The sequence below is a fragment of the Hypanus sabinus genome, chromosome 21 (assembly GCF_030144855.1).
Source record: "Hypanus sabinus isolate sHypSab1 chromosome 21, sHypSab1.hap1, whole genome shotgun sequence".
NCBI classification, from domain to species: Eukaryota; Metazoa; Chordata; class Chondrichthyes; order Myliobatiformes; family Dasyatidae; genus Hypanus; species Hypanus sabinus.
In genome coordinates, this window is record NC_082726.1 from 38,545,731 (window position 1) to 38,570,273 (window position 24,543).

Sequence of the window (24,543 nt, forward strand, 5' to 3'; positions counted from 1 at the left end):
CTAAACAGGCCGGGGAGTTCTCCACCATATCCCACCAAAGGGATCAATTGTGCCAATGTTTTCTCATACCTTAAGGTTATTAAATCGATTTTTTTGGCTCGTTCACGTCTTACCAAGAATTATGGGTTATATAATTTTCTTTAGGCAAGGGTCTACAATGAGATTTCCAGAGTTCAATAGGAAGTTGCTTAGACCTATAACTGATACCCACCCATATAGCCAATAAAATCAACCACAGACAGTATTTAAAAAAAAACGATCAAAGTTGTATTGAAAGAAACAACGGTAACTGGGCGTATTACTTCCGAGGCACCTATAGCAGAGCGTTGCTATCGGAAAACGTTCTGCTATTTTTTTTTTCGTAATTGGAAGCCGGTTGGCAGAGTGCCCTTGAAGTAAGGTTACTCCGTTTATGGTTGTCCTATATTCCAGATAATGGGCGTTAATGCAAACTATGAGAAAGCAAATAATGACCAATCTAAAAACAATTGCATAAATGTCTCAGACAAGTGCAATCAAGGCAAACAAAATGAGGGCAACTAACGGTGCCAAAAATGTCCAAAATGTCACACAACCAGGCAGGCAGTGGAGACCCGTTATTTCACTCTGAGCGACATCAACTGAGACATGAGAATGCACTTCTATTTAAAGCGCGCTTGTAGTCTCTACGCCGAGATTTCACCCCTTCTCTAGGCATTCTATTCAGGAAGCAATTAGCGACAATTATACGCTGTGTGAATCTCCAGAGGAGTAAGTTAGGTACGTCCGTGCAAATGGCTTCTCAGGATCTCCCTAGCCGTCTCCAGCGCTGTGGCAGAGGGTACATCGATGTGAGGTGCGACTCCGGCTCCTTCCCAGGAGGTTCCACCCGGACTGGACGACCTGACGGTCGGCATAGTCAGGTAGAGGTCGGTGTCGTCTACATGGTAGGTTTGTGGAGGGTGACATCCGCCACTCGTCAACTCGCCGACGATGAGAGCTCTTCCCACTCTTTTCATCACGAAGGCGAATTGCTCCGCTGCTCCCGAAGTGACGTTGCTTGTAAGGACAATTAGCTCCCGTTTAGAACCATATCGCTCCCCTTGACAAAATGAATAACACCGTAATGAGGCGGGATTAAGACTGAGAACGAACAATGAAGCGGATGCTGTCTTCTATTCTTACCTGATGACCAAGGAACAGTCCATATTTCGTAGGTTGTGTCATTAGGTCTATTGTAAACGGTATCCAGGAGCACCGGATTCCCATCGTCAAAGAAATAGGAGCACAGGGTTGGGATAGAAGAGGTGGGTCCTCCAATGTTGTTCCTAGGCCAAACATGTGTGTTTGCATTGTTAAGCTCGTAAACAACAACACATTCGTTAAGCTTGTAAACAAAAACACACTAGGGTGGGGGCAGAGGGGACACGAGCAAATTCGGCAAGAACCAGAATTAATTTAAACACATGTGAAGAACTAAGCTGTTACATACCACCGCAGTATAGTTCTAGGAGACTTTGACATTCGTGTTGCTTAAATGTCAAGATCCATCCATTCACTCAATGAAGCATTAAAATCTACTACAAGGAACACGATGCCGAATGAGCTTAGCGGGTCAGGCAGCAACGATGGAGAGAAATGGACAGTCACCGTTTTGGGGCGAGAACTTTCATCTGGACTGTAGCCATCCAAATGTTGCCTGACCCGTTGATTTCCTCTGAAATCTTATTGTTCCTGCAGTCCATCTGAACATCAGTCCCAACTCTCCCATCTCCATCAACAGGCCATCACACTTCTGTCCTTACAGTGGTTTATTTTTAGCTGACTTTCAACAACAAGTGTTTTGTCGAGTACCTTTGCACTGTCCGCCATAAAAAAGACAGGAACTCCCCGTGGCTATCCATTTCAATTTGACTTTCTGTTCTATTCTGATATGTCTGTCCACGGCATAACTCAACCACAATGACGAGGCCAAACTCAGGCTGGAGGAGCAACACCTCATATTACGTTTGGGTAGCCTCCAACCTGAACATCGACTTCGCTAACTCCCGCTCATTTCTTCCCATTCCCCTCTCTTTTCTTTCATCATTCTGGTTCCTCTTCCCCACCCTCCCTCCATTTTCTCCCCCGCCTGATCGTCACCTTCCCTGGTTCCCCTCCATCTTTCCTTTCTTCCATGGTCTACTGATATCTCCTATTAGCCCCCTTCTTCTTCAGCCCTTTACCGCTTCCATCTATCTTGCCTCACTTCTTACTTCAATTCCCCTTCTCCCACTCACATTCCCCTCAACCACATGCTTCCCCCTCCCCGCACCTTCTTATTCTGGCTTCCTTTCTAGTGCTGATGAAGGTCTCGGCCCGAAACGTCGAATATTTATTCTTCTCCATAAATGCTGCCCGACCCCGGAATTTCTCCAGTATTTTGTGGACGTTGAAGACCAGAACGCACTTGTTATCTTTCAAGAGCTACGACTACCTCAACCCCGCCTTCCCAATCTTTTATCCGATCAAGAATTAGAATTATTACGTTATTCTGTTGGATAGTTAGGAAAAAATTAGTTGGAGTTTGCATACTCGCTCTAATTCACTATTAGTAGTAAATACGTATTCCCCCCCCCCCCCCAGTAAATAAGATGTAGCGCCTCAGTAGCGTACGGGGCATCGGAAGTAGGGAAGTAGGAGTTCAATCCCGGCGACCTCTGTAAAGCGTTTCTGTACGTGCTTTAGTGGAATGCGTGGGTTTCACCGGCTCACCCGGTTTCCTCCCACAGTGCAAGGACCTACCGGGTAGGTTAATTGGTCATTGTAAATTGTCCCGTGATTAGGTTAGGGTAAAATCGCAGATGTCGGGGTTGCTGGGCGGTGCATTTCGAAGGACCTATTGCGATCTGCGTCTCTTAAAAAAAACTTAAGCAGATGACCTGAACGACTAACTCAAAGATTCGGCCTGATTATACAGAATTGGCGATTATGACGTTTGTCAAAATTTGGACTCACGGAAAATAGTAATATATGGCTTAAGGAAATTCATGGACTCCCAACCATCAGGATAATTCCTAAGCACTAAAAGTGAAATATGTGCGTTTGATCACATAGTCTTGATCGGAAATGAAATGAAATCCCGGAGATCTATAACAAGCCTGATTCGTTATATTCAGTAACTGAGTTTGATAGGTCGGATTTTACACGCAGAATCAGGTTTCAGACCCCTCGTAGCCGTTTTTTAAAACGCTGCTAGTAAATAATGCAACAACTTGCCGTGTGGGGTACAAGTACATCAACAGTCATAGTCAGGAACTGTAGCTTTGTGGCAGACGGACAGTCTCGTTGTGAGTCTGTGATGGCACTGATGCAAGTCTGCCTCTGCCTCACTGATTTGCTGCTGTCCTAAACTCAACAGCGCCCTCCATTGTCTTTAATCGATATTGCTACCTCCCACTTCCTACATTAGCCAACCATAAGGGAACGTGGATAAATTGCCAAGTAAATTCCAAACTATGCGTAGTTGACGTATTGTGCCTAATCTCTCGAAGAAGATGGTGACCGTTTCAAACCCATTTTATGCTGTTCAATCAAAGGCACCCAACAGAGAATGCTTTCATCAAAGATATCCTGAGAAAAAAAACATCAAAACCCTGGAATGCTTTGATTCACCTTGATGGGATATTGCAATAAATATTTATTATCTCAGTTTCTCAATTATTGAAGCTGAATATCAAGACGAATTAAAATTGTTATTTTAATTTAGAGCATGGATTTTTGTCAGTCGTTGTTGGAGTTTCCTGAATGATAAGCAAACAAAAAGAACTTTCTACTGTACCTAGGCACACGTGACAGTAATAAATCAGACCCAATTCCAGTTCTGATATTTACGACCCAAGATGGCTTCCGTTCAATTCCGCCATGGACGATACCAAGACTGGCTGCGGAAGAAGGGTTGGGCATGGAGTTAGAAAAGCCATCACGTGAAAAACCCAGCGCTTCTGAAATGGCAAGAGAAGCTCCGAAGTCCTCAACCCTGGGAGAAGAAGAATCTTCGCCTAGAAGACTCCTGGGTCTGGCCCAGGATAGAGGACTCTAGCGAGCTTCTGTAAGGCCCAGTAGAGGTCATGGGCTCAAGTGACTAAGCAGGTATGGTTTCCGTTAATTTAGGATATAAAACTTCACAGGTTAGGCTATTGGATCTTACCATGACGCTGTTACCTACGGTGCTTAGAATGCGGTCAGGAGAAAGTTTACCTGGGATACATGCTTCCACTACAGACGCACACAAGAGAGAGTTCGACTCCCGCATACAAACTTTTGAAAGACTAACTAGTCTCAATGATCATTTTAACTGGTTTGTTTGGAATTAATTCGTCCTATATTACACACCTTAATGAGATGCTCTTGGGAAAACTGAAGTTTGGCAAAGTATTTTGATTAGTTTTAAATACTTTTGAGACCCGGAAATTGCTCGGAGATTGAAACAACGCATTGAGTGCGGAGGAAACATGAGTTATCGAATTAACTTGCATAGCCAACAGGTGAAAACCATTTGAACACTGATCCCCATAGAACCGTCATCAAATGTTGACAGTGAACAATGATATGCGGGTTGGTAGGTTACCTGGCCACTTTAACTTTCCCCGAGTGTGCTGGTGAGTTCCGGAAGTTAGGAGAGTTAATGGGGCTGTGGGAAGAATAAACTGGAATTTTGCAGGAATGGTGCGAATGGGCACTTGATATCCAGCGCGGCTTCAGTGGGTGGAAGGGATGCTGTCCCTCCGGCTGCACAATTTTGAGCATAATTTCCATTTCCAGACCATTCAGGATTGAGTTGAAGATAACACTGCACACCACTAGCTAATGTTACCAAGTGCCAAGAAAACGAATCTCAAAGTGATATATACGCAGACTGATACATTTACTTTAATCTTTGCATTACCTCAGATCCACAATCAGTGCAATTGTGTGCGCGATCTTATTCCATACGTGAACTGCCATTAGATCAGACACTTGGGTAATCAAATCAATGTCGCCGAACATGTCGAAACGGAGGTAGCCGACACCATTCTCAAACACTTTCGTCTGGAAGGAAAATTTAATCAAGTCTTCAAACATCTCAGGAGGTGGGATCTGGGGGAAAGGGAATAGGAGGAATTAATGGACACAAATTCCGAAAACAATAGATTGTTTCTCAATGCCTTGGGATTTCGGGTTAGAAAATTTCTGTTATCCTACCGGCATGGGGACCACGCTGGGGATATGGTCCTTCAGATCGTCTGGGATATAAGCTACCCGGAGATGTTTATCTCCAGAGAGTTTCTGCAGGACCTCCGACAACTTCTGAGCCAGCTCCATCTCGGAATTAATGACAGCGTACTTCCCGTCTTGAATCAAGTCGGCGATCAGCTTCGCTACCATAGCACCGATTTCAGCAAATGCATAATTATCTGCCACCAACTTCCCGGCTGTGCGCACAATCCCTGGGACCTTGGCTCGAAGATCTATGATGCCAAGGGCCACGCCCATAGCTTCGCTGGCTTGGACCAAAATATGCGGTTCAGTGCCAGATAGGCTCCAAGACTTCCCTGTCACAGCACTTAGAGCAACCTGATTTGGAATCGAGACATAGAGGTTGCTGTCTCCTATCCGGTAAGTAGATACGGACAAGACGCCTCCAATGGTTGGCTCCCCGACCACTGTTGCCCTATTCTGGTCTTTCATTGCTCTGGTAAACGCCTCTGCGGCAGAACCCGTGATATGACTAGTTAAGATGTAGATATCCTTATTGGTGGCATATCTTTGGCCAAGTACCTTGGGCAGTGTCCATACTTCCAAAGTGGACGAGGAGGAGCGGGTAAACACAGTGTACAGGTGACGGAGAGGTTCGGAGTCAAAGAAGTAAGAACATAAAATCGGAATTGCAGTTGAATAGCCACCGACGTTGTATCTCATGTCAATAATCAGAACGTCTGTATTGACCAGTTTGTTCCAAACCTGGTCCAGTAACTGTGGGACAATAGCGTTGATGATTTCTGCGTCGGCCATCATATCAAACCGTAGGTACCCAATATTGTTTGGTAGCACTTCAACCTTGAAGAGGGCTTGAATTGTGCGGTCGAGCTCCTCGGGGGAAGGGATTTTGCTAATGTGGCCGTTTAGGACCTCAGGCGCGCTCTCGCTGTAAAAGACGTGGAAGTGGTGGTCACCAGAGGTCTCCTTCAGGTCGGAGGTCAACTGAGCAGCCAGTGACTCGTAGTCTACGACAGAGCGGTATAAACCATCCAACCATTTTGATCTGAGCAGCGAGCTGACCTCGGCGGCCACTTCTGGAATGGCATAGTGGACGTTCAGGAGATACCCAGTGTCTTCCACCACCTTGAACATTTTAGCATGGAACATTAGAACATCCTTCGCCTTGTCCATCGCCTCTTCTGCCAAAACTATGGCATCGGGTACCACGCCACCGCCCAGCCAACTCTCCCCATTATTATCTATAAAGTTTATGAAAGGGACAGTAATAAACAAATTGGTATTTTCTATGTGAAAGGATTGGGAATGAAGAAGAGTGCCGGATGTGATCTCCCCAATCACGGTGGCCCTACTCAGTGACTGCATCAGGTAGGCGAGCTCCTCGGCAGCTGTGGCAGTGCGGTGGCTGGTCAGCACGAAGACGCCCTTCTTTGATCCATAGAAGCTCCCATCCAAATCAGGAAGCGTGAAATATTCTTTGGTGGAGTTGTCCAGCCTGTTGAAAACGGTGTACAATCGAACGGGTGGGTGTCGGTCTTGGAAATATGACAGCAACACGGGCACAGCGGCCGAAGTGCCACCTACGTTGTACCTAAGATCTATTATCAAATTGTCAGTGTCTTGAATTGGCCCCCACACTTTCTCAACTATGTAAGGACTCAGTTTCGTTAATGCCGCCTCAGTAGGAAACACATCGAATCTCAAGTACCCCGTATTGCCGGGTAAGATTTGCACCTGAAACACAGCGTCTACAATTTGCCGGAGATAATTGACATCTGATGGTAAGACCTCGGATGGGCTCTCTTCTGTGGTGACCGGAGCTTCGGACCTTACGCTAATCATTAGACGGGGATCTTCGGAGATGGTCTGAAGCTCGTAATTAAGTTTTGCTGCCAGGTCTTGTTCTGACGTTACAGCCGAGCGAGCAATTTTAGCAACGTGAAGGGCCAGGGAAGGTACCTGATCTACAAAGCAATAGTGGGCGCCCAACAGCTCTGTGACTTTCCGGATTACATTGGGCATTTCTTTCCTTACGGCTAGAATGGAGGTGGCTTTCTCAAGGGCTCTGTCTGCATTTACCGGTACACAGGGGAACACACCGTTCACTTCCCAGCTCTGGCCGGTGATGGGGCTGACTGACCTGGCAAGGGGAACAGTGATGAAGAAGTCAGATGAGCCAATGCGCAGCTTCTGAACGTTGAGAGAGCCGCCCGCTGTCCGCTCCCCCACCAAAAGGCCGCGGTCTAACTGCTTCAGGATGTACGCTACGTCCTCGGCTACCCCATTGGTGTTCTTGCTAATAAGCACCAGGACGTCTTTATCCTTGTCATATCTTTCACCCAGCAGAACGGGTAGGGTCCATATATCCTTCGTGGTATTGGACGGGCGGTCATATATAGAGTCGATATGTATGGCAGGGTTTGCATCGCAGAAGTAAGATATGATGTAAGGAATACCGGAAACCTTTCCGCTGCTACTGTAGCGGAGATCCAGGATCATGGCGCTGGTGCTGACCATGGACTTCCAAACCGTGTTTACTAGAATCGGGCCAACTACTTTGACGATGTCCTCCTCAATAATATGGTCAATTCTCAAGTAGCCAATGTTATTTTCCAAGATTTCGAACTTGATTGAATTTTGGACCAATGCCATGACTATCTCGGGGCTTGGGGGAGGGAGGTTGACTGGTTCCGAGAGAGAGGTCCCGGGTTCGTACGTGACCAGTAATCGGGGGTCGCTCAAGGCCCCCTGGACGCCAGAGGTCAACATTGCCGCAAGACTTTGCGGATCATTCTCACGCAATATGTCGCCACTCTGATTGACTTGCCTGATGGCCTCTTTCATCCCAACTAAATTCTCTGGGAAGCAGTAGTTATCCAGCAGGATCTCAGCCATGTCCAGCATCAGCGTGGATTGAAATGTCTCGTCGGTGGGCACATACTGCAGTAAAAAAAGCGCCAGACAAATGAACGTCCTTGTCGTCATTTTCACAAAGCTCCAGTACACCGGGGGAACCGACCTGGAGCAACACCCTTCAATTTGGACTGAAATGAAAGCTGTCTCTTAAATCTCGGTGCTCCGGATGAGAGAGATTAAAGTGCTCATTTCTGTTGGGTGTATAATCTCATTAGAGTGCAGACTCCCGAACCGTTGCCTATAAATAGCATTAAAAAAGCATGGTTTTCCAACGTTAGGTGGTTCCAATTCCAGCTTTGAATCTCAACCTTGCACAGGATCCTGAATGGTAGATCTGGCAGAGTAGTCAGAAGTGAAGTTTGCTTATTGCCGGCTAAGCAAAGGTTGTAGTTAATATTGCATGGAGAATTTCTTCACGAATAAAATCAGAATACATCCGGCTGCTAATTAGTGATCAACAAATAGCCTGTCAAATGTTCTACTATCCCGATAATTTTCTTTCACTTCTACTTTCTGTTTTTGGAGAGATTGATTTCTTTCTCTCCTCCGGTTTTTCTATCTTCTTTTATAAGCACAGCATTATAACCCAAGTTTCCCACTGTATCACATAAATGGAATCTGTTGTGACAGTAATCCCCACACAATATGTGATTAACTTTTTAACACCGCTGAGGAACATATGGCCGTGTCTTATCAACGGTCTCAGCCAATGGAAGCGCTTGTTTTGAGGCTACTTAGCACATTAGCATCCTGCATTTGGGGTCAGTGTGATTATGAAGGCGACGGGTTGCACTTTGGCAACCGAATGTATTCCCAACTTAGCTTTCGGGCATTTATCCGAATATTTTGATATTTTAAGTGGGAGAAAGATTGGTAAGCCCATGGGATAGAAATTTTTGAAAAACTGATTTAATAAAATGGACTTTCTTTTTAATGGAATCAACCAAAATCAACATTAATGGTATTTATCATTTCAAAATAGACATGTGAATAACGGAACGGAAAGAGATAGTTAGCATGAGGTTGAAATAAAAGTAAATGAATACACTGTAATTTTTTTTGCGGCTATCGGACCCGCCCGCAGCTTTTGAAGGAAATGAATGAGTCTTAGTCTAAAACGAGGCGGTTTCACGGCCAGATGCTTTTGTCCACGACCTACAATACATTTGAAATGCCGCACAGCCTAATCATAGCTGTTGGATAACAATTCCTTGTAATTCAAATTCCTTTAATTATTTAGAAAAACACAATCAACATTAGATCTAGTGAAAATCGAATCTCAGTACCCGTTACTAAATATTCAGCTTCCAGAGCAGATGGGAAAACATCTCGATCTTGGTTCAATTTCTGTGCGGTTTTGATGCGTGTCTATGATCTGAAGTTAGCACAGCTATAAAGGAAGGTTTATATTGAATGTTCTAAGGGAATTATTGGTGATTCGGACGATCTTTTATGGAAACCCTATTTTCTCTCTCCTTTCTTTGTGATAACATTTGGAAAATGAAGTTAATAGACTTAAAGCCAATATGTTACCTCTATATAAACCGCGTGTATCTTCCAACTTAAATCTGCAGTGTAGGATATTAAAATATATATAAATTTATGTCACATCACCACTCTAGGAAGAATCCGCCACCTCAGTCACTTAAGTTGGAAGTGTAGTTTGCTGACATGATACCATGGAGATTATCAAACTGGTCTTATAGAACGTACGATGTTTTAAACTTTCAAATAGAAAAAAACTGAATTTCAACAATAGATCTCAATTTCAATGTTTTCCCTGCTCATTGAACGTCTAATGAATATAATATATTATTCTTAATTAATAACTGTAGAAGTGATTTAATTTGATTCCTCTCCGGATTAGTTAATCCAACTATTCAAAAAGAGAAAAAAAACATTTTACACCTTTGGATATCTTTACTACGTTTAAGACATAAAATTTCTCAGTGTATTGAAACTGTTGTTAAAATGTCTACGTTTGTACATTTAATCAACTCAGATCATATCACCGTTACATAAATATATTTTATTGGATACGATATTGCGTTGAGAACGGTGATCTGACTGCGACCGGTCTGAATCCCTCCCGGATTACCACGAGATGGCGCCGGCGCCGCTATTTTGGAGTTGCTGATCTGGGCCTTCAGTTTTCAGTTCAAACCAGGAACAAGGAGACTTCTGAAATTCTCTTACTACTTTTCCAGTAGAAACTTAAATGTAAATCGTAATTGAACATATGTAATATACAACGATTGTTTATCATGCGTGCATTAAGGGCCATAAGATATAGGTATAGAATTGGTTACATATGTAGAAATTCCATAACATATTTACAAATTTAATTGGTTACAGAACCATGACAGCGCTTTTGTGCTTTAGATCCTGACAAAATACCTACAAAATAACTCCAGTCATTTGCACATATTTTCCATTATTTGGGTCTTTAATTAACCGATATCACCTGGGTTACAGCTACTTCAGTTCTTGTTGCTTTACAAGTTTCTCTAAGATGATTTATCTGTCAATCAAAGCCAGGAGCCTTTTAGCTCCCGGTTCGCCACATTTTTCAACCCCTTCTCCAGCGCGCGCGCACACCTGACAGTTATTTCGGCACCGCCAGCTCGTGTGAATTTCTGTCAGGGAGAATGTTTGGAAGCAGTTATAATTTAGTAGTTACAGAATGAAGTTTATTGTTAGCTAAAGTCTATAAGATCGATCTGGGGCTAAATTTGTATTTGCAGGAAAAATTGTTGCCGATTTCTAGAGAACGTGTAAATATTATTTAAGAATGGATGGCAAAAACGATGATCGCAGGAACCTTCTGGAATATAATTCCCTTTGTTCGAACTTCCCAATTGTGGCTGCAGTCAGAAACTCGTTTCGGTAAGAAAAGCAACAGTTTCCACGACATGGAAATGAATATAAACAGCCGTGCTCCACTTCGGCCAAATTTAGCAGGGCATAATCGTTTCAGTGGAAATGTTTTCATGAAGGTCATGTTATAAACTTTAGTTAGACCACACTTGGCGGACTGAGCTCAGTTCTGGTGACAAAATAAGAACGACCGAGGCACGAAGCAAGGTACAATTGGCATGAAAATCTGAACTGACTCATCTCTGGAGAAGGCTGAGGTAAAATGATGAAAGATCTCCATAAGGCAGAGAAGTCAAGAATGTAATATACTTTCTAATAATTCCATTAAGGAATTCGGGGGAAAGTTTTTACTCAAAGGATACTTTAATGCAAGTAATAAGTAGCCACCACAGAAGACATATTGAGGTATTTAACTAGAAATGACAAACTCTGGCTGGCAAAAGATGTGAGGTATGTTTACTGTAGTTGTAGAAGAGGGCGCATGTCGCAGCCAAACATTGCCGTGATCTATGGGGCAATAGTAACTCCAGGCCTCCCATATGCTTCTAAGACCCGGATTACTTCTCGCAGGTATCTGAAGGCACTGGGGAGATACAGTCTCCAAAACGACCACATAACTTACTGGAACTGAGCTCTGAATTAGGCTATTCGGCCCATTAAGTCTGCTCTGCTATACCATTCCATCATCCCTCTCAACCCCATTCTTCTGCCTTCTCTCCATACCATTTGACGCCCTAGCAAATCAAGAACCTAGCAATCTTTTGCTTTAAATATACCCAATTATTATGGCCTCCACAACCCTTTATGGTAATGAAATCTATAGATTCACTACCCTTTCGCTGAAGAAATCCCTCTTAAACTCGGCTCTAAGAGGATGCCCTTTTGAGTATGTACTCCCTGGTGTCAGACTACTCCACTATAAGAAACGTCAGCGTGTTAGGCAAATAGAGAGTCGACGTTTGGAGTCGAGGCTTTCCGCTTCTCTAGACAGCGCTTTGTGTGTTGCTCCAGATTTCATCGGCTGCCACCTCTGTCACACATCCTCCATGGGTTACTCCGGGAACACGTGGACGTGCCGCTACCCGTCGTTTTGGCAGGCACGTCGCCTGGCTTCAAGCGGTGGTATCAAGTGGAACTCCGCACTATCCTTTGCTCAGAGGCGAAGAGCGGAACTCGTAAATCAATTGCATCATCCAGCAGCGAGCAGCTTCCAGCGTCTACAATTTAAATCAATGTATGAAGAGAAAACAACATTAACATAAGATACAATGCCATTAAAATAATTGCATTTCTTACTTTAAAATACAATGTTTTGGCCCAGGAAGTAAAATGGAAACGGATAACCAATATCGAGGCTGTTTTACTTCCCTGCAGTTATCTTAGTTTTAGCGCTGTCCCTTGCAGAGGCTCTTAGCGAATGCAGTACTTTGCTCTGCGCCAAACTAATGGGCAATTTCTGCACTAAATAGGAAACCGGGGTTGTTTTCACATTCCCAATTTCATAGAAACATAGAAAACCTACGGCAGAATACAGGCCTTTCGGCCCACAAAGCTATGCCGAACATGTCCTCACCTTAGAAATTACCGAGAGTTACCCATAGCCCTCGATATTTCTAAGCTCCATGACAAACCTCCACCCACAAACAAATTTCACCTTAAGTTGAACAGGAGCTTGGTTTTTAATATTTATTGGGCTTTTTGCAACGCACGAAGTATTGCTGAGTGAGCTCCTCGGTGTACCCGGGTAGTCCGAATCCACCGGTATTCCCGGGCAAGAATAAGTCGGTATCTGAAGTTAACTACGGGTTGCATTGCACATTTAAGCCTACCGAGCAGTTCAGTGATGTGGTAGTCCGGCACCCTGACTGATCCAGGTTGCCTGAAGCCTTTGCCTTCAAAGCCAACACCCAGATGCTCTTAAGGAGGTCGAGGTTGGACATTTTCCTAAAATGGTCCACGGTGAAAATGATTGACTCTAGGTCTTTAACCCAGTAACATTAAAAGAACCAAGATTATCGCCTGAATAAGGGAGGAAACCAGGTTGCGTCTGTGTTCCCACGCATCTACTGCCCTTCCGCTTCTAGTGGCTTAGCAAGTGATACCTGACATCAACAGATACAGCCATAGCGGATCAAATAGTCACTGTTGTGAGCGGCAAACCGATCAAACTTGTTCCGTTCAGCCCGTCTCTCCGCTGCTAGCCCGGTGAGTTGCCGCCCGTGCCCCTGTGGTGATCATTGGTGCGCAGGGAGTCACGTGCTCTGGTGAAGCCGCAGCCGTGTTGAAGACAGGACTATGCCGTGGTTAGACCGAGCGCGGTTACAATGGAGGTTTGGCTGAGGTATGAAGTAACGAACGGTGCTTTTACAAAAGCAACTTCACTTAAGGTCTTCTACCAGAAAGCCACTTTGGATGTTATATCAGGTAAAAAAGATATTTTATTTTGTTAAAAATGTAGACCATGTTACTGGATTAGTTAATCTAGAAAATGCGAGATTAGATGCCATTTCGAGATTCAACTGAAAAGGAACTGGTTCAGGTAGCTTTTTTTCGCCACTAAAGTTCTTGTTAAGGAATGGATACTACTACTCTAACTTCGATTGGAGGCATTCTCGGTGTTTCTTATCTGGAGCACATCGTTGCCTGCCGGGCAGCTGAAGACTGAAGCCAGGCTGTGTCTCGGGAAATGGCCACTAGTGGAGAGAAGCAAAGATCAACAGAGATCGTCAAAATTTCGCGCACAATTCGGACTTTTCGCGTCTTGGCCAATGACTGCGTTGAGATGCTGGAGTTCATGCATTGGGAGTAGAGGGTCTTCTGAAATGGTGCAAGAAACAGCCCAGCTCCCAGACTTAGCTCCCAGCTCAGGAGCAGTTCACCCCCTCCTGAGTACAGGGCGACATTGGAAAACTTTATCACATGGTGCGAGCAGAATCATCTGCAGCTTAATCTGAAAAAGACTAAGGAGCTGGTGGTGGACCTGAGGAGGGCTAAGACACTGGTGACCCCTGTTTCCATCCAATGGGTCAGTGTGGACATGGTGGAGGATTACAGGTACCTGGGGATACAAATGGACAATAAACTGGACTGGTCAAAGAACACTGAGGCTGTCTACAAGAAAGGTCAGAGCCGTCTCTATTTCCTGAGGAGACTGAGGTACTAGAACATTTGCTGGATGATGCTGAGGATGTTCAACGAGGCTGTGGTGGCCAGTGCTATCATGTTTGCTGTTGTGTGCTGGGGCAGCAGGTTGAGGGTAGCAGACACCAACAGAATCAACAAACTTATTTGTAAGGCCAGTGATGTTGTGGAGGTGGAACTGGACTGGAACTGGAACTGATGGTGGTGTCTGAAAAGAGGATGCTGTCCAAGTTGCATGCCATCTTGGACAATGACTCCCATCCACTCCATAATGTACTAGTTAGGCACAGGAGTTAGGCCAGAGACTCATTCCACCAAGAAGTAACACTGAGCATCATAGGAAGTCATTCCTACCTGTGGCCATCAAACTTTACAACTCCTCCCTCGGAGTGTCAGACACCCTGAGCCAACAGGCTGGTCCTGGACTTATTTCCACTTGGCATGATTAACTTATTTATTTATTTATGGTTTTATATTGCTATATTTCTTCACTATTCTTGGTTGGCGCTGCTGTAACGAAACCAAATTTCCCTCAGGATCAATAAAGTATGTCTGTCTGTATGTCCCTTCCCAGTGATAAAATTCGTAAGTTCCACATTGATTTCATCAGATGTGTCAAAACCTAAAAAAAACTAGAGGTGAAGCAAGCCATCTCCAAGTAATGATCTATAAGCTGCAGCGATTACGGCAATTCACTATTTTCTATGTAACACTCAGGTGATTCAACATTGATGTTGCTCTTTCAAATATCTCTAGCTCCTCTGCTGCCAGCTTTATCCTCAGAAGTGGATTTCTATAGCACTGATACATGATAAAAAAAACTGCAGCTACTTTAAGTCTGAAATAAAAACATAATATGTTGAAAACATCCACCTTGTCAGGCAGTTTCTGCGGAAGGAGAGACAGAATGAACTTTTCAGGCACAAGGGCCCTTCATCTGGCTGAATCGGAGTACTGAGTGTTTCTGGTATTTTCTGTTTTCAGTACTGCACCGTGCACTGAGTTAATGTTCCAGTAGGGCAGTGTAGGTCACCAGTAGTGAAATGTGCCGTAAGTGGGAAGGCTGCTTCATACCAGGAATGGTCCATAAGTGCATCTTGCTCATCCTGAGGGGAAAAAATATTCATAATCCCAGCAAATGTTTATTGAAACAACATGCACAAAATGCTGGTGGAATGCAGCAGGCCAGGCAGCATCTATAAGAAGAAGTACAGTCGACATTTCGGGCCACGTCCCATTACCATTCTGATATGTCATTCCACGTCTCATTCCCATTCAGATATGTCACTCATTTTAATTCCACATCCCATTCCCATTCTGATATGTCTATCCATGGCCTCCTTTATTATCAAGATGAAGCCACACTCAGGTTGGAGGAACAACACCTTATATACCAGCTGGGTAGTCTCCAACCTGATGGCATGAACATTGATTTCTCTAACTTCTGTTAATGCCCCCCTCCCCTTCTTACCCCACCCTTTATCTATCTATCTATCTATCTATTTATTAATTATTTTTCCCTTTTTTCCTCTCTCTTTTTTCTCTCTCTGTCCCACTCACAACCACTCCTTGCCCACTTTCCATCTCCCTCTGGTGCTCCCCTCCCCCTTTCTTTCTCCCTAGGCCTCCCGGCCCATGATCCTCTCCCTTCTCCAGCCCTGTATCCCTTTTGCCAAACATCTTTCCAGCTCTTAGCTTCATCCCTCCCCCTCCGGTCTTCTCCTATAATTTCTGATCTCCCCCTCCCCCTCCCACTTTCAACTCTTACTATCTTTCCTTTCAGTTAGTCCCGACGAAGGGTCTCGGCCCAAAATGTTGACAACGCTTCTCCCTATAGATGCTGCCTGGCCTGCTCCGTTCCACCAGCATTTTGTGTGAGTTGCTTGAATTTCCAGCATCTGCAGATTTCACTTGTGTTTGCGTTTTTAAATGTATATTGAACTCAATTTATCTTATCGAGTTTAGTTTCTATTTCTGAATCATTTCCATATTGTAGAGAATGAAACAGCAAATGGAAAGAGTTTGAACATTCTGCCCATGCTTGTGGGTGGGAGGGAGGAAAGGGGTTTGTTTACTGTTATTGTTTTGTTGCTTGTTGTGTTCTGTGTTGGTCATGAACCCTGCTGGCTTTGCACCTGCATTTTTTAATTGTTGTCGCATCTAGAGTCATTAAGCCCTTGTGCTTTCTGTTTAATCCTGTCAAGTTAGTTGTATCTGGCATGGGTTTTCTGCATTCTGTGACTATTTAAAGCAGGCTCCTAAGTAGCGCTGATTGCGGGGTCCTTGTGTGTGTGTTTCAAGAACGATTAGTCTTGCAGCGTCGCTCAGTCAAGCCACCAAAGTTCAGTTGGACTTTTGATGAATAAACTCTTGTTTCTTGCTCAACGTGGAAGTTTGCTGTTCCTCCGCACCTGGATGCCATCATTTGTTAGCACACATTGTGACAGTGTTGCTCTGCCAAGCAAAGAATGCATGCTATGTTGGTGCCAAAGTGTGTGGTGACACTGGCAGGCTGGTCTTGCACATTGTTAGGTGTGTTGGCTTTTAACACAAACAATGTATCTTTCAATGTACATGAGCTAAATAAACATTTTTTTTCTCCAGCATTTGGAGCAATTCGATGGCCACCACGCTTCAGTGAACATAATAGTGGTTCGGACTGAATAGCGATACAAGGGCTTGCAGATGCTGGAATCGGAAGCAACAAACAGAATGCGGAAGAATTTGAAGGGTCAGGCAGCATGTGAGGAAGCAAAGGAGCAGTTGTTGCTTTGGACTGAGAACCTTGAATATTTGACTGAACGATGGGGGGGGGGGAATAGCCAGTGTAAAGGTGTGGGGAAACGAGGTCGAGCGATAGGTGATTCCAGGTGAGGAGTGGTGTTGGGCAGATGGAGGGATGAAGAGTAGGTATGGTGATAGACACTGAGAGGTGATAGGTGAGTCAACAAAGGGTTGCAGATGATGGAATCTGATAGGAAGGGAAGTTGGGGTGTGGAACTGCACAGGAAAATGGGGTGGGCAGAGGATAACAGTAGGGCATTTTATTGTCCTTTGGTTTGGGAATTCTGCATCTTCTTTCTATTCCAACAAAACAAAATATATTTGTCCTTCTTTATGGATATACATATACATGGATCTGAGGGATGCCCCTTTCACATCCCAAACTCATCCAGAGTGGTGTCTCTGTTCCCCTTCACGTCTCTGACTACCATTTTTTTAATTTCACTGTAACAGAGTTCTAGACCATTTGAAAGAACAAAAATGTCAGAGTGCTGAGGTTTACCTTGTCATTGGATGTTTTGTTGACATTTTACTTGGGCAATGAACCAAAAGTGAATACATTGATCTGTAAATAGGAACAGGAATTAGCCACTCAACGCTTTCAATGCAACCATCACTGATACGTACCAAGCCTCAACTCTTCTTCTGTGCCAGTTTTCACAACCCTCCTTTCCTTGATCATCCAAACACTTACGGACCTCCTCCATAAGTACCTCCAGTTATCTACCTTGCTCAAGTCTCCAAGGCCGAGAACTCAAGATGTTCACCAACTTCAGTTTTGAATTAATATGTTTCAGGTTGTTATTTTGCTCAGACAGGATTTGCCTTTTTAAGGGATATAATAAAGGAAACTAAAATAATAAAAAGAATGATTGGCAGCTTGTATATTGAAAGAAAAATTAAAATTCAGCTTGTGCAATAAGAGACCCATCCATGGTGACTGACAAATAGAGTAGGAAAGATAAAAAAAAACTTTGGAAAAGAAATCAGCCAAGTTTGGTAAGAGTTTGCTGGGATTGGATTTGATCCAGTATTCCTGCAGGAACATTTATTAGAAAAACATTTCCAAACACTTATGGTCAAATATACTGATATAAAGTTCATACCTAATAAAAGTATTCAGTGTACTTACACGTTACAGAAACTATTCAGTTCTTGTATTTTATTTTAAATGCAGCCTTTCCCTGCTAACTCTTTCTCATAACAGGGGTGTTATCAGTGTGATCTGGTATCAGGCAGTAAACATCACACCTGTATAATTTTTCCAGTTATGTCATACATAATCTTGTGATGAAGCACAGTTTTTATAATAAAAAGTAACTTTTGCTTAGTTGGTATAAGCAAAATGATTACATCTTAATTTATCTTTATACATTTAGTTCTACTTTCTTAGTGTTTAGCTCTGTGTACAATTTAACACGCAGTTACACTTGCATTTTCAATGTATCTAACATCATGTATGTAAAATTACTTTTCTTCAAGGATCAAGCGTGAATATTATTTGCCATGTACATTTACATGTATTAGGGATTTGCTGTGGTGTGATTGTGCAACATGCAATAAAACAGCATTAAAAATGATCATGAATAAAGAATTATATTAGTAGATTATGTAATGCCAGTCTAAGGAACATACAGCAGATTGAGGGCTTGATTCTGTACCTTAGCAGGAGAACGTATGGCTGTTAAATACAGTATTAGCCTTCAGGTTTTTGACTAAAGGAGACATTGATAGCGGGAGAAGTCAAACACAGCAATCAGGTGAATGGAAAGACGGGGAAATGAAAGCATGAAAACCAGATGATGGGTAATAGGACACAGGAGTAGATAATCCTGGACTGAACTTTGATTGAACATACTGTTCAAATTTCAACATTTCTGTGAACATAAACCACTGCCCTTTGGCAATTAGCATACATTGTTATAATAGTATTAATTTCCCAGAATTGGGGTGAATCATTTCAGGGCACTGGAGTATTAAGGGCACAGCTGAAAAGAAACATTGAAATTCTCCCTTCTGGACTCAGTCCCTGGCAGTACTTGGACCTCGGTGCTGCACCACCATTAATGTCCCACTAGAGATGTCTATATATTCATCACTAGGCTGACCTGTGGGCCCGTTCACAGTGGAATAGGGTCTTGACTGCACCTCCCCATTTTTACCATAACTATATGAAGGAAAATGTCACATAATTCAACTATTCTATTGTTAAGTTAACCAGACAGTGCAAATTCATTCCTAAAAGGTGGTTTAATTTTCCACCGTGGAAAGTTTCTACATACTTTCATGATTATTAATAAATATTATGTTAATGAAAAACAACACATTCTTTTTGACACAATACTTAGTGATTCCATCTCCTTTTCATTGATTTGACAATTGTTGGCTTGACAATTTGTTATGGAATTACTGTTAAACAGCATTGCAAAACATCTTTCTGCTAAATGATTCCTTACATTCTTATGCATTTTATCTGAGGGCGTTCCCTGTTTTTTTATATAGGCAAAATGGGAATAGAGTTGGAAGACTTAAGAAGCTCACTCTATAGTTACTGAAATGTTTTACTACATTGCTACAGTTAACTATTTATTTATAGGATTTGTATTTGCAGTATCAATGATGATCAGAAGTGTGAACATTGAGGAAGCTGGACAGGAAATTGTACAGTTGGTATACAACTTCATTAATAAAGATTTACCTCAACACAGTATTAAGCCATCTGAAGATACATTTGACCAATCAAGTTTCATAAACTAAAGGGAATTGTAACATTGAAGAAACTATTTGACTATTTGACTTAAACGAGGTATGTAATTTAAGGGCTCCACGTACTGTTTTAAACTTTAGAAAACATGGGGAAAGAAACTGGTACACCCGTTGGCATCACAGCACGCACCCTTCTCCTCACTGCACACCCACACTCATGCTGATCATAATGAGGGAGCTTAGACCAGGGGCTACTTAAGACTGAAATGTTGAATAATTTCTTCTCTCAGAGAATTGTGATCTTTGGAACTCTCCACTCCAGACACCTGTGATGTTGTGTCATTAAAATATATTCACAGCTGAAACAAATAGGTTTATGCACTGGAGGAGAATCCAATAAGATGTGATCAGGTAGGTCAATGGAGTTGGATCAGAGATTAAATCAGTGAGTGATGGAACAGCTTTACAGGCCTTATGCCCTCATAGTCTATCCCTTTTGCTGCTTTGGAGGTATTCAGTGACTAAATGGCCGGGTGAGGACCTCTTTGCAGTATAATGTGTGGAAGCTGGTTTGAACTGGATCAGAAAAGTGACAAACACAAATTGTCTCAATTACAGAGATTTACAAGAGAACTGCCTCAGTTTGTTACCATGATTCCCAGGAGATTTCGGAAAGAAGCCATCAGGTGGTGACATCATGTCGTCCCAACATTGTGGTAACATTAGGGTGAAGCCTAGGACTAGATTCATTGCATCACCTATCCCATCCTTGTGCCAAAAGGCAGCATATGTGGAAAGAGACATTCACCTGAAGGGCTATCTGGTCTCTGAGTAAATTAAGACTTTTCAGTGCACCAGTTGACTCATGCCCTCCATAGTGACCTCTTGAGACATATTTCCTTATATATTAGTTACAGTCAGTCATTATTTGCACCACTTTCTGGTTTTTCTATTATTCCACTGATCTTTGGGGTTCTTCCTCTGGAAGAAGGCATCAGACATGCAGCATTTTCGATGGAAAACTCTTAATCCAATTCGAATAGTATGCTTTATATTGAGTCTAATGACTGAATAGACCTTGTAATAGCAGTTCACCTGGCATCTCAGGAAAGCCTTGAAACCACGCAAGACTTGGCTTTCACATTGAAAGGGTACTCATGCAGTAAATTTGAATTCAGAACAAGCTTTCTGGTCAAATTTTCCCTTCTTCCTAAGTACTATCCTTGCTTGTTAATATACATGCTTGGATTGATGGAGGAGGAGCATACACAGTTGATAACCCATCTTAGTGCCTCTCTTAAACCTGCACCACCCCTAGACTTAGGCATCAATCTGATTCCACCACAACAGCTCTGTCCCCTGAACACAGCCTGGGCTTTAGGCTTCAGCAAAATATGCAATACTGAATGCTTGAGCTTGCAAATGAGCTGTCCCTATAGATACAAAGTTGCTCATGTACAACACTAACTTCTGTTTGACACTGTGGGAAGTTCCCTGGCATGCCTGTCCATAAAAAACAGGATAAATTCAATCCAATTAATTAAAGACCCCCCACCCCACCCCATCCACCCTGGATATCCTCTTTTGACCCCCCCTCCCACCATCAAACAGGAGATCATTGGCAGCCATTGATCCCAGGTGATCATGGGTAGCCATTGATCCCAGGTGATCATGGGTTGGCACCTCTGCTGGACTGTGCCCTCTCCAGGGTGCAAGCCTGGGTGGGAAGATTTGAAGAACTGGCTGTCGCCCTTGCAGCGGGATCCCCCTCTCTATGTCACTGATGTAGTCCAAGGGAAAGGCAAGTGCTGATACAGCTTGGCACCAGGGTCATCGCAGAGGTTGCCAGAGCGAAGTTTTAAACACCATCGAACTGCTTTAGGGACACCGGCTCTGGATTTCTTCCTCGGGGTTTACTCCCAAAGCCTTTCAGATGGGTGGGTATGGCTGCCAGACAGTGGAAGTTTAAAATCTGAATTTCCCTTGTTCTAAGCCGGCTGCTGTCCAAGGCTGACGAGCCCCACCTGCCCAAAAATGGAAGATACGGAAGCCTAAAAACATGTATCACCATGCTCAAGGACAGCTTCTATCCTACCGTCATCAGACTCTTGAATGAACTTCTTGTACAATAAGATGGACCATTGGCCTCCCAGTCATTATGATCTTGCACTTCATCACTTACCTGCAATGCACTCTATCAGTAGCTTTGACACTTTATTCAGCATTGTTATTGTTTTACCTTACTCTAGCTCAATGTACAATGTAATGATTTGATCTGTATAAACTGTATGCAAGACAAAGTTTTCTCTGTATCTTGGTACATGTGATAATAATAAAACAATAAACCAATAATGATCACTCTTCAGTTTACCTGCAGGTAAAGGTGTAATGATAGGTGGCATAATTGACATTGTGAACAGGTGACACTTACCAATAACCTGCTCAATTATATTTGGAGTCATTAAGATAAGACTTAATATAATATGGCATCAAAGAGCCCAGGTGAATCTGATTAATTAGACCATTGAAGGTTGGGGTTGAGAATAGTGAAGGCAGTGATGGAGAAATGGGGTGGTAGTGGAAATTTAAGTCCTGCTGAATGGTCTCAGCCTGAAATGTTGACTGTACTCTTTTCCATTAATGCCTGCTGAGTTCTTCCAGCATTTTATGTGTGTTGCTTGGATTTCCAGCATCTGCAGAATTTCTCTACTTTGTGGTAGTGGAATCTCCTCACTGGCCACTCCCTATCCAGATCATCCAAGATCTCTGGGTGATCTGGAAATCTCTTTGATCAAACTCCCAAGACATCAATGCCCTTGATGTTTAATGATCAGATTCCAAACATCGCCAACCCTGATTTCCTCCCTTCAGCACCCCAGCCTTTCATCACTATTCCAGGGGCCTATCAATATTGGAGCAGGCAGCAATTCAGTCACCTCTTTGTTACCCAAAATGATTCCACCATCTACAGCCATGTTATGATGAGTTCACCTCCAATAAGCCACAAATGCTCAATACTATCCAGAGCAAAACAGACTGCTCAACTTAATCTCAATGACACCTTAATATTCATTCCCACAGCAACCATTTTACTATGGCTGCACTGTATCTCCTCCACAAAATGGACAGAGGCTCCTCACCAAGGCCATTTTATAGCATCTCCTACTCCCAGAACTTTACCAACAAGAATGACAATGCTACCACTTACATGTTCCTTGAAAGCAGCCTGAAAATACCTTCTCAAGAACAACTAAGGGAAAAGCAGAAGCCCACCACCTACCTTGTTAAGGACAATTAGGCACAGACAATAAATGTTGGCCTTTCTAGTGATACCTCCATCCTGTGAGTTAACTAAGCAAAATCTTTTGTACTTTGGTGAAAAATGAAAATATCTTGAACAATTCTTCAGAAGAGGCCATAAAGATTGATAGGTTCTGTGCAGCTGAGGGAAACCTAAGAGCAATTTAGATTGCCCCCTGTAACAAAAAAATTCGGGTTGATACTGTTCTGTGCAATATCTATAACCCAGGATGTAGAATGTAATAGACTCTGTTGATAACTTTCCTTAAGAAGTGTTGCCTGAATGTAGAACTGTTCCTAGGCTAGAGTTCCATGTCATGGTTTGCAATAATTCCAATTGATCTGTTTCTCAGCATGAACAGTAAGTATGTACTGTGCTTGGAATGTTCATTCTGACATCTTTGGCAATGGAGGAAAGAGAGGAAATAGGAATTTCACTGTGGAGGCAAGAGGTTAATGGAAACTTGTTAACAGTGAGAAATAAAACTTAGAAGTATAGTTTATGTATGAAAATCTTGCCAGACTTTTATAGTGTACCTAATTCCCAATTAGGTTCTTGAACCAGCGTGGTTCACTCACAACAACACTGAAGTGATTCCAGAACTTCTGGACTTCCTTTCAAGTACTTTACAACTCATGTTCTCAGTATTATTTATTTACTTATTATTGTTATTATTATTATTATTATTATTAATTGTTTTTTCTTGTAGTTGCACAGAAGTAATTTGTCCTTTTTTTGGTATATTGGTTATTTGTCAGTTTTTGTTTGTGTGTATTTTTTCATTGATTCTATTGTGTTTCTTTATACTACTCTGAATGCCCTCAAGAAAATGAACCTCAGAGTAGTATATGGTGACATCTACTGTACATACTATGATAACAAATTAATTTGAACTTTGAATTACAATTGCTAGAGACTATAATGTCGTGCCCAATAACACTAGACATGGATTAAAAGAAATGATAATGAAAATAAGTTGTGGTAAGGTATCACCATGTCCATGTTTGAAATAGAGAACTGCTCATACTTGGAAAGGCTTATCAATGTCTGAGCATGTGCTGACAGAAAGCTGGGCAGTTTAATAATTTAAAGCACTGCTGGTCTATGTTCCTCTTAGTAAAGTCCAAGGAAGAGTTCGGATACTTGAAGAGCTTCTTCTCTTGGGTGGCCAAATCTGAACGCTGGCAACCAAAGATTGTGCTTACACGCTGGAAGGGCTACAGAAATAAAAAAATATTCTTGACATTTTTTTCTTTTGGACAATATTAAACCAGTGGAATGGTGGAATAGGGCCTTTTTTAGTTACTTTATGTTTTAATATCATACTGTCATATACTCTGTGCAGGCAAGAAATCTGATAATGAAATTATGAAAAGGTGTGTCCTCGTTTCAAGAGTGTGTAGCATTTTCCTCATGCTCTCGTGAATGCTCCTTCCAGTATTTTTTTTTATGTTTGTTTGCTTATTGGGTGGAGCCAGTGTTTACAGGAAGTCCCTGACTTACATAAGAATTCCATTCCAATAACTGTTCCATCAGGCAAATTTTACATTAAGTTCAGATTTCATTGGAGCCATATGCATGCTTAATATTTTATACTTTGA

The 24,543-nt window shown here is 42.7% G+C and overlaps 1 protein-coding gene across 1 annotated transcript; it reads right to left on the reverse strand.

Annotated features, from left to right (window-relative positions):
- Nucleotides 1-657: 657 nt before the first annotated feature.
- On the reverse strand, nt 658-8,202 carry rbp3 (retinol binding protein 3). Its single transcript, XM_059946101.1, has 4 exons — nt 5,203-8,202; nt 4,907-5,097; nt 1,165-1,307; nt 658-1,081 (listed from the first exon to the last, which is right to left on the reverse strand). The coding sequence occupies exons 1-4, from the start codon at nt 8,200-8,202 to the stop codon at nt 756-758; spliced, it is 3,660 nt and encodes a 1,219-aa protein (XP_059802084.1). The 3' UTR covers nt 658-755.
- Nucleotides 8,203-24,543: the final 16,341 nt, after the last annotated feature.

Coding starts and splice junctions, on each gene's coding strand:
- rbp3 (XM_059946101.1), bottom strand. CDS start 8,202: ATGACGACAAGGACGTTCATTTGTCTGGCGCTTTTTTTACTGCAGTAT. Junction 1,308..4,906: donor GCACTGATTGTGGATCTGAG/GTAATGCAAAGA, acceptor TGTTTGGCCTAG/GAACAACATTGGAGGACCCA. Junction 1,082..1,164: donor GACTGTTCCTTGGTCATCAG/GTAAGAATAGAA, acceptor CATTTTGTCAAG/GGGAGCGATATGGTTCTAAA.